Raw genomic sequence first — 10712 nt, forward strand, 5'->3', positions numbered from 1 at the left:
GGTCTTCAAGAGCCTGATCCAGCACTGAGCATTACTGGGTGTCCCCCAGTTGTATCTCCAGCCCCAGCGTGTTAGGGGACTTCAGTTTCAACTGGAATCAGGCAGGACATCTTACCTCCAACCAGGGGGCTCCCATTGCCCCAGCCAGGTTGGGATGAGTTCAGAGGTCCAAGAGACCCCTGGGCAGGGGCGTCATTGGGTCGTAGAACGTGAAAGGTTTGGGACAGGCTCCTCAGGCCAGGCAGACTCTGTGGACTCACTGCAAGGGGAGTGTGCTGGGGTTTGGGGACCCCGCAAAGATGGGGAGGGGAACCCTGGCCGGGATGGAGTCATTTCGGCAGGTCACTTAGGTCCTGGCCCAGCCGCATACCCAGCCGCTCAGGCAGGGGGCGTGGTCCGCGCTTCCCTGCCTAGAGGGTGTGGCCGACCAGCAGAGGCGTGGTTGGGGGCGGGGCCTCCGCGAGGCGGGGCGACGCGGAACCCGGGCAGCGGCGGCCGCGGCAGGAAATCGGGGCTGGGCCCCGCCGGCGCCGGCGCGCGATTCCGTCCCAATCCCCGTCCCAGCCGAGCGATCCTAGGGCCGGACCATGGACTCAACAGAGCCGGGTAGGCGGTCCGGGATACGGGATCAGAGAGGGGCCTTCCCCGACGGTATCCTACTTCCTAAATCAATGAGGGGCCCCGCCTATCCCTCTCTGTCCAGAGAGCCGGGAGAGGAGTTCCTGAATGGGAAGGACACGGGGATGCTCCACTGTGGGAACCCCCAAGCTGAGGGGGGCCCGGGACACCAGTCCCTGATCCCCCCTCCCCCTTTGGAGTCTTCACCCCGGATGCCTGGGGGAGGGGGCCCAGGAAGGGGAAGTGGCCGCTTCTGCTTCTGATATTTGTGATGGGGGCAGGGTGTCACGACCGCTGATGGAGAGGGCAACGCGGCAGGATCCCCACCCGGCTACTCCATTGCCTGGGGAGGGGAACATGCTGATCTGGGCGCCCTAGAAGTGGTGCCTGCGACAGAAATGTGGCAAGGTCCGACTTCGTTTCCGCCTGTCTTTGTGTCTCTGCTTTGCATATTGATTGTCATTTGGTCTTTATGCCTCTTGTGGTTTCAGGCTGCCTGTGTGTGTTTCTGTGGCAGACCATGTGCCGTTCTGTCCCACGTGTATTTCCATCTGTCTGGGCTGAGGTCCATGTGGTTCCATTGTCAAGCCGGCTCTGTCCCGGGAGACAGTGTGGCTGTATCTAGGACGTCTGTTTTGTCGCTTTGCTTCTGGGCCCATGCATGTGTGGGTGTCTCTGCTCCTCTAAGCAGCTGTCTCTGTGTTGGGTTGTGCCTGAGTCCATCTGCCTGTCCCAAGTCGGGCCCCACCCAAGCCCACACTCCCTCCATCCCAGCTCAGACACCCACACCATCCTATACTCCCCATGGGAACAGAATTCTCTCTCTCTTCCCTTTCCCTCTCTCTCTCTCTCTCTCTCTCTCTCTCTCTCTCCCCCCCCCACCCCCCGCCCCGACCCTCCAAACAACCTGCCAAAGTGCGGTGGGTGGGGGGAGGCTTCCGCTGGCCCATGTGTGATACTCCCCTCCCCAAGGGCTACCCTCAGCTCCTGAGAGCAGGAAGAGGTACAGTGATATCTTCCGGAGCCTGGACAACCTCGAGATCTCACTCGGGAACGTGTGAGTCTGTGCCTGAGTAACCCCAAATTCCACCAGGATCCCCCAAATCCCTAACCATTTAGGTGCCTGAAACCCCATTAGGAACCTGCAACTTCTGGATCCTCAAAACACCTGAATATACCAAAATTCAACCCCCCAAATCCACCTGAAATCCCCAAAGTGATCCTAGGGCCCCCATGTATCCTTCTTGTGACCTTTGTGACCCCTTAAAACATTTGAGAGCTTTATAATCCCACTCTGAACCCCAAAGTTACCTGGGATCCTTCAAATTCTATCTCAAGTCCCATAAAAAAAAGCTCACCTACTTTCCCCCCTAAAGCCCCATCCCTCAGGACTCCCAGATACAATAGATGTCACAGAGGTGATATCTAGGACCATCCCCAAACTGCCCTGGGGCCCCCAGCACCCCTAGGTGGGACAGACTGGGTGGAGGGTGGCATCCTGACACCCTTACCTCCCAGGACCCTTGAGATGCTGGCTGGAGACCCTGTGCTTTCAGGAGACCCAGAACCTGACAAGACCCCCACAGCCACTTTGGTGAGGGACGGGACCAAGGGGACAGGGAGGAGGGGACCTTGGAGGAGGGGGATCTGAGGAAGGTGGAGCCCCTGCCCTGCTTGTTCCTGAATGCTGTCTCCCTCCCACTCAGACGAGTGAAACCAACCGTTGGAGTGGTCCCTCCCCAGAGGATCCTGCACCCCTTACAGGTAGGGGGGCTTTGAGGCCAGGGGAGTAGTGGGGGCAGAAAGGAGTCTTTCCATCATCAACTGCCTGTTCCATGCACCAGGGACACGGCAATGCACACAACAGATCTGAACCCCTGTACTCAGGGAGCCCCCAGTCTGAGTGGAGAATCAGTGTAAAACAACCTGGACAAATGAAAACAAGGGGGTGTTTGGGGAAGCCATAGGGTGTAGAACAGGGTCCACTGGTCTGGTTTGAGGGCTCAGGGAAGGCTTCCACGGGAGGGTTCAGAGGTCAGAGGTCCAACCGTCTGCCTCAGGGGAGGAACTGGACTTGCGGCTCATTCGGACCAAGGGGGGTGTGGATGCAGCCCTGGAGTATGCTAAGACCTGGAGCCGCTACGCCAAGGAGCTGCTGGCCTGGACTGAGAAGAGAGCCAGCCATGGTGAGGACCCCTCCTACCGGGTCCCAGGCCCTGCCCAGACCCTGCAGCGCTCACACCCTGCCTGACTCAGACCCCTGTTGTCTGCCCCCAGAGATGGAGTTTGCCAAAAGCATCATGAAGATTGCTGAGGCTGGAAAGGTGTCCATCCACCAGCAGGTAGCCATGAGCACACTCCCTCCAGAGCCCAATCCCTCCAGAACCCCAGCCAGATACCCCTAGATCCTTAGCATCCTCCAACACCAGCCGGCCTCTCCCCACCCTCAGAGCCACATGCCACTGCAGTACATCTACACCCTGTTTCTGGAGCACGACCTCAGCCTGGGAGCCCTGGCCATGGAGACAGTGGCCCAGCAGAAAAGAGACTACTACCAGGTGAGGGGGCCCTTCATGCATTATTCCATCCACAACCACCTGGAGGAAGGCACCGTTACCATCAGCACCATTTGCTGATGAGGAAGCTGAGACCCAGGGATGCTGAGGAACTTGCCCAAGGTTACCCAGCAGAGATTCGAACCAGGCTTCCTGTGCTATTGCAAAACCGTGCTTTTGTTCTTCTGCGGGCCACGGGGCGAGGTGCCAAGTGTGCCCAGGAAGAGAGCCTTGGCATCTTTGGGTCCAGGCACAAAGGATGGAGGTGACCACTGAGACTCTTTCTGGAGACACCGGGCTGGGGGAGGGCAGAGGTCTTCTGGGTGAGAAGATCCAGGAGAGAGAGAGTGCAGACCCAGAAAAGGGTCCAGAGGATGAAAGACATGTGGCCCCAGTGAATGGAATGATCGAGTAGCCCTGAGGCAGCATCCCCATTCCCCATCCTTCCCAGCCCCTGGCTGCCAAACGGACTGAGATTGAGAAGTGGCGGAAGGAGTTTAAAGAACAGTGGATTAAAGAGCAGAAGCGGATGGTAAGGTCTAGGGTGGGGGGCTGGGGAAGCGGGCTGGGGGAGGAGATGAAGAAGCAGTGACCGCGTCCCTCCTCCGCCCACAGAACGAGGCGGTGCAGGCACTGCGGCGGGCCCAGCTCCAGTATGTGCAGCGCAGCGAGGACCTCCGGGTGCGCTCCCAGGCGTCCCCCGAAGACCCGGCCCCCCAGGCCCAGCCGGGACCCAACAAGCAGCAGGAGCGGCGGCGGCGCTCGCGAGAGGAGGCCCAGGCCAAGGTGGGGACTCGGCCCCGTGCCCCGCTGTGCTTCGGCGCCCCCGGTCCCACGATCTGTCCCACACACGCTCCCTGCGTTGGTCCCTCCAGGCGCAGGAGGCCGAGGCGCTGTACCAGGCCTGCGTCCGCGAGGCCAATGTGCGGCAGCAGGACCTGGAGGCCGCCAAGCAGCGGATCGTATCACACGTGCGCAAACTGGTGCTGCAGGGGGACGAAGTGCTGAGGCGGGTGAGACCCTAACCCGACGGCTGCCCACCACACTCATTCGCCCCGGCTGGGCGCCCCCTGCCCCTAAACCGCCTCCAGGGCACCAGGACCCGCTCCCTCTCGCTGGACAGCCAGTTCCCGCCCCCAGACCCTGACTGCACTTCCCCCTCGGCCCCCTCCCAGGGGGTCCTACCCCCAAGATGACCCACCCTGGTTCTGACCACACCCCCAACCCCAGCTGCGCGCTCCTGTCCCTAAGCCGCCTCCCACTGCCCGGCCCCGCCCCCAAGCCTGGACCGAGCTGGTATCTCTCAGGGTCAGGCCACGCCCCAGGCTCCCAGGCCCAGCCCCTCTCTCACCTGAGGCCTCCGCCCCACAGGTGACCCTGGGATTGTTCGGGCTGCGAGGGGCTCAGGCAGAACGCGGCCCCCGCGCCTTCGCCGCCCTGGCCGAGTGCTGCGCGCCCTTTGAGCCGGGCCAGCGATACCAGGAGTTCGTGAGGGCGCTGCGGCCCGACGCCCCGCCGCCCCTGCCACCAGCCTTCTCTTTCCAGGAGTTCACGCACAGGTGGGTCCCCAGGAGCGGGGTCAGGTAGGAGCCAAGCAGGTGGGTGGGGTTGTCCCAGACGTGGGAGAGTTGGGAATCTGGGGTTACTGCACTGGGGGCCACGATGCTCATGGCCATAAGGGCTTGCAGACCCAAGTACCTGGAGTTGGGGCCTAAAAGGGATGCCAGGGTGATGTCATCCCAGGCCAGTTTCCTGGTTATCAGAGCCCTCAAACCTCTCCTTTCAGTTCCCCTCTGGACACAAGAAAGAAGCTCTCTGGAGCCCCACCTCCACCGCTGGATGAGAGTGCAGCTGAGCCAGGCCCTTGGGAGGACACTGGCACAGGCTGGCAGGGTGAGTGCCGTGAAGGGCAGGCAGGAGTGGTGCTGGGGCAGGAGGCCCTACCTAACTGACCTGTCCCCTCCTAGGAACTCTGGGCCCCACTCTGGCCAGTGATGTGGACAGCATGGGTGGTGGCAGCGAGTCTCGGTCCCAGGACTCTCCCACTTCCAGCCCAGGTGGGACCATCCTCCAGCCCCTGGCCAGGCTCTGACCCTCAATCTCAAACCCATTCTTTGACCTCTGACCTACCCTGCAACCCTGACCTATTTTCTCAGCCTCTGACCTGTTCTCTTGATGCAACTTCTGAACCACCCCCCAGGTTCTTCAACCCCTAACTCCTGACCTGTCTGACCCACCCCCTCCTGACCTCTGACCCTTTCCCCAAGGGCATCTGTGGGTGGTTTTGGAAGGCCGAAAACCAGGAATGTTTCCTTAGCCTTGGAGCCTCCCCATGACCTCTGTAACCCCCAACCTCTGTAACCCTCTGACTCCAGGCTCTGGCACGAGGCGGCTGGTGAAGGTCTCGTCCACAGGCACTGAATCTTCAGATGACTTTGAGGAGCGAGACCCTGGTGAGGCTGGAAGCAGGTAGGGGTGGGGTGGGGGTGGACTGGGCACTCCTGACCCTGTCTCCCTGCAGACCTGGGAGATGGGCTGGAGAACGGGCCAGGCACCCCGTTCAAGAAGTGGACACTGTCCAATGCGGCCCAGACCCACCGGTTGCGGCGGCTGCGGGGCCCAGCCAAGTGCCGAGAGTGCGAGGCTTTCATGGTCAGCGGAACCGAGTGCGAGGAGGTGTGGCCTGGGCCGATGACCTAATGACCTCTGCTGAACCCCAGTGACCTCTCTGACCCCAGGCATCTCTCTGACCTGAGATTCCCTAAGACCTTCCCACCCCTGGGACCTGCCCTGATCTGATGATCTCCTATGAGCCCCCTGCTCCCTGAGGATCCCTATGACCTTCTCTTCCCCCACTGACCCCCGATGACCTCCCTGACCCTGTGACCTTTCCCTCAGTGCTTTCTGACCTGCCACAAGCGCTGCCTCGAGACTCTACTGATCCTTTGCGGACATAAGCGGCTCCCAGCCCGGACCCCCCTCTTTGGGGTCAACTTCCTGCAACTGCCCAGGGACTTCCCGGAGGAGGTGCCCCTTGTGATCACCAGGTGCACCACTGAGATAGAACAGCGCGCCCTGAGTGTGCAGGTGCCGCCTTGACCCTTGACCCTTGACCACCCCCAAGAGTGAGTGACCCAGCCCTCTCAATGGCCAGATTGCAAGCCAGCTGTCCAACTTTCCACCCCTGCCCTTCAGGGCATTTATAGGGTCAGCGGGTCCCGGGTCCGCGTGGAACGGCTGTGCCAGGCTTTTGAGAACGGCCGAGCTTTGGTTGACCTGTCAGGGAACTCGCCTCACGACGTCTCGAGTGTTCTCAAGCGATTCCTCCAGGAGGTGGGTGCTCAGCAGCTCAGGAGTCAGAGGCCGGGTGGGCTCAGACTGAGGACCCTCTGCAGCCCACCCACACCCATGTCCCCCCTGCCATTCCACCCCCAGCTCACTGACCCCGTGGTCCCCTTCCACCTCTACGACGCCTTCATCTCTCTGGCTAAGACCCTGCATGCAGACCCTGGGCACGACCCTGGGACCCCCAGCCCCAGCCCTGAGGTTATCCGCTCGCTGAAGACCCTCTTGGTGCAGCTGCCTGACTCTAACTACAACACCCTGCGGCACCTGGTGGCCCATCTATTCAGGTGTGCACTGTCCTTGACCTTGACACGTGACTTCTGACCTGAGGCACGGATCCAGGACTCCTTCCTTGGACATGTGACCACTGACCCCTGACACTGACCTCTGGCCTTTGAATGTGTTTTCTGAGCTCTGAAACTTAATACATGACTCCTGACTTTGGATGCTGACCCCTGACCCCCATCACCAGGCATGTGGCTCCTGGTCGTACACAATGACTGGGACCACTTACCCATGACTTGGGCAAGTCGCCACTAGCCTGGCTTGCAGATCCTACCCGATGACCAATAACCATACCCTCTGTGCCCTGACCCTTCTCCTCACACTGTCCCCAGGGTGGCTGCACAGTATGAGGAGAACAAGATGTCTGCCAACAACCTGGGCATTGTGTTTGGGCCGACACTGTTGCGGCTGCCGGACGGTCCAGGGGTAGCCAGCGCCGGCCCTGTCACCTGCCTGCTAGACTCCGTGCACCAGGCCCAGCTCATCGAGTTCCTCATTGTACACTATGAGCAGATCTTCGGGATTGATGACCTCCTCCTGGCCACTGAGCCCCTGCCCCGAGACCCCAGCCCACCCCCTACGACCCTCCCAACCAGCCCCCAGCCACCACACTCACAACCTGCCCTGGACGCCCTGCCCATATCCCTAGCCTCGGACCCCAACCCAGACACCATGCCCCTTAGTGCCCTGGAGAAGCATCCCGAGACCACGCCCACAGAGGTAGGAACCTGCTGGGCCCACAGACATGGGGAGAGCCTTCTCTCCATTTAATCCTCTCACTCTCTCTCCTGTCTTCCTCCCTTCCTTTCCTTTGAAAATTTTCTATTTCATTCCCTTTCTCCTTTCCTTATTTACCCTGCACTCATTCTGAAAGGAAAGGTAAGGAATGGAGTGGTGGGAAATAATGGAGTAACAACAGGGTAGAGCCTTGCAGAGATACTAACATGAATACCATTCATTCCTTCAACAGAATATTTATTGAACACCTACTATGTGCCAAGTGTTGTTCTAGGCATTGTTCTAGGCATCAGTTAGCAAAATATTCAAAGACTCCATCCTCTTGGTTGCCTACCTTCTAGTGGGAAAGAAACCAACAATAAGTAAGAAATATGATACAAAGTCAGTTATACAGGATGTTACAAGGTGATGAATACTGTAGAAAAAAGAAAGGGTAGGGTGAAGTAGGGGACATCAAGGGCACCAAGGTGAGAGGTGGTGGGCAGTTTGTAGCAGTAAATAGGATGCTGTGAGTGGGTCTCATGGAGAAGATGGGTTTGAGCAAAGACTGGAAGGATGTGAGGGGGGAGTAAGCCAGGTGGAGATCAGGGGAAGGGTGTTCCAGGCAAAGGGAACAGCCAGTACAAAGGCCCTGAGGTGGGACCATGCCTGGTGTGTTCAGGGCACAGCCCCATGCTGTAATGAATGAGTGAGGGGAAGGTGGAAGGAAGTAAGGCCAAAGAGGGGTGTGCAAGCCTCCATTGACTGCACGCCTACAATGCAGGGGTGCTTGCATAGTAATTGCCCTAAGAGGTAAATACTGTTAATGAAAACCATTTACAGATGAGACTCTTAGGGGAGGCTTCCTGACCCTCAGATCCTGATACACTCACCATTCCCGAGAGCTAGGATCTCTCCTGCAGCACCCCAGAGCTGGGAAAGCTGCTGCTGGTGAGGTGTGGGACTCTGAGAACTGGAATACCTCAGAAAGTGCTCAGGACACAGAGAAAGAATTCCAACTGCTATTAGCATTTAGCTAAAGGATGAACTAAAAGATATTCAGATAAGCTAAAAAGCAGGCCTGAAATTGCAGAAAGTAGAGCAGGATGAAGACCGGTAGTTCACCCATTCCTAATGCAGAGAAGGCTGTCACTTTCCAGGCTGGTCCTCCGTTGAACAAAGGCATTCCTGCCCTCACAGAGCCCACAGTTGAGATTAATGACAATGCTCTTCACAGGAGGACAAGCAGTACACTCTCAAGGGCATCATCTCTCCCCAGATATCAAAACTGCAAGGGAACTTTTGCATGTCTACGAGTCTCGAAGAACTGGCATTTTATTGCTGGAGGTCGCATTCTTGGGTTTCTTCTTGCAGATTCCAACTCTGCAGAGGGACCAGGAAGAGGAAGTAACCAAAGACACCAAAAATGAGGGAGAGGAAGGTGAGTGTGTTGTGGGGTAGCCCAGGGGTTCTGGGGTTGCCCCTGCCTTGGGGTAGCTTGGCTGAGTGATGACAATGGGGGGGGTGTATCCAGAGGACTTAGGGGTGCTCAGCATTGACCACCCTATCCCACAGTGTCCAGCCAAGGCCCTGAGGACTCACCCCTGGGGACACAGTCCCGTGGCCACTTCAGCCGCCAGCCAGTGAAGTATCCCCGGGGGGGTGTACGGCCTGTCACCCACCAGCTGTCCTGCTTGGCCCTGGTGGCTTCCAAATTGTGCGAGGAGACCCCTGTCACATCAGTGCCCCAAGGGAGCTTGCGGAGGCCAAGACCCGGCCCTGCCGCCACCTCCCGTGAGGGCAGCCCTCTGCGCCGCACCCCACTGCCCAAGCATTTTGAGATCACGCAGGAGACGGCCCGGCTACTCTCCAAGCTGCACAACGAGTCTGTGCCCAAGGCCACCTGCTGCCCAGGCACCCAGCCTGAGGAAGCTGAGGACCATTTCTGACTATCCCAGCACTCTGACCAAGAAGCCCAGGACTGAGAAGATGGGCCCAACATCCCAGGAGTTCAATGTTGGGGTGTCTGGGGAGTTCCTATGGGGAAAGACTACATGGCCTAGGGGAGAACTAAAACCCCTTCAGCAGCAATGTACCAGGATCCCCCCCCCCCCACTAGACACAGGTCAATGTCAAGCGACAGGGCCACTCAGGTTCAGAGGTCACTCAGGGTCAATACAGATCATGGGATCCTTGAGGTCCACCCTAGTCTCTGACCCCTGGGATAGGGGTGCTTTTTGCTACTTTGGTTGTTGCCACTCCCCCATCTCTGTCTGCCTCCTTAGCTGATCCCAAGTGACCAGATATATTGGAGGGTGTGGGCAACCCAGACTCAACATCCTGCCTGGGGTCTGGTGGCCTCTGAATAAACTGTGTCCTTTATACCCTTGAGTGTCTTTCTTTGCCAGGGAAGGGTGACAGGAGAGAGGTCGGTGAGGCAGCATCCTTTCGCCCCATTTTACCGACCACGGAAACCAAAGCCCCCTTTCTTTCATCTCAGAACACCCCTGAGCACCTACATGCAGTAGAGGCTGGGCCTGGGCACCTGGCTGAGTCACACCGGGCCGGCCCTCCCGGAGCTCAGCGTGCGATCCGGTCCTGCACAATCAAACAAACATAACTAAGTGCAGATAACCGAGACAATGGGGCTGTGTGCTCTGGGCCGTGGGAGTCCAGGGCCGCCACAGGCGTGGGCCGGGCAGGGAACAGCGCTGCCGGGGGCGGGATTTCGAGAAACCTGAGTGCGGCCGGAGAGTCAGCTGGGGCCAGAGAGGTCGGCGGGGCAAGGGAGGCCGCGGCGCGAGGTAGCTCTAGGCCTGCATAGCCGAGGAGGGGCTGGGGTCGCGGCGGTGGGAGCCGGGTCGGATCAGGGCGTGGCTTAGAACTCGGCGACGGATTGGACACGAGGGAGCGGGCGGGGTGGGGCCGGGGCAGGGGCGCCGACCCTGAGACCACCCGGAGGTGGGCCCGGGCGGCGCCAGGTCACGGCGGGAAATCTCGGGCAGCGAGTGACTCAGCCCCGCGAAGGCCCAAAACTGCGGCCGCGTGAGGTGTGCGGGGACTCGGGGTGGGGGTCCCGCGCCGGAAGTGGAGAGGGGCTACTGAGGAGACGCGAGGCGCAGAGGAAATAGGGGAGCTGCAGTTCCGGGCTACCCTGTCCCCGCCGCGGCAGCAGAAGAGAGGTTCCTTCAG

At 59.4% G+C, this 10712-nt stretch overlaps 1 protein-coding gene across 1 annotated transcript; it reads left to right on the forward strand.

Moving 5' to 3' along the window:
* The first annotated feature begins 477 nt into the window (after positions 1-477).
* Positions 478-9891, forward strand: GMIP (GEM interacting protein). Its single transcript, XM_061188600.1, has 21 exons — positions 478-606; positions 1591-1675; positions 2137-2212; positions 2325-2382; positions 2679-2804; positions 2896-2960; positions 3069-3176; positions 3625-3705; positions 3789-3959; positions 4049-4186; positions 4545-4732; positions 4960-5066; positions 5141-5230; positions 5549-5626; positions 5695-5849; positions 6072-6260; positions 6369-6506; positions 6609-6805; positions 7136-7523; positions 8895-8961; positions 9096-9891. Exons 1-21 carry the CDS (start codon positions 588-590, stop codon positions 9467-9469), a joined length of 2898 nt encoding a protein of 965 aa, XP_061044583.1. The 5' UTR covers positions 478-587; the 3' UTR covers positions 9470-9891.
* Positions 9892-10712: the final 821 nt, after the last annotated feature.

The sequence above is a fragment of the Eubalaena glacialis genome, chromosome 4, assembly GCF_028564815.1.
Source record: "Eubalaena glacialis isolate mEubGla1 chromosome 4, mEubGla1.1.hap2.+ XY, whole genome shotgun sequence".
NCBI classification, from domain to species: domain Eukaryota; kingdom Metazoa; phylum Chordata; class Mammalia; order Artiodactyla; family Balaenidae; genus Eubalaena; species Eubalaena glacialis.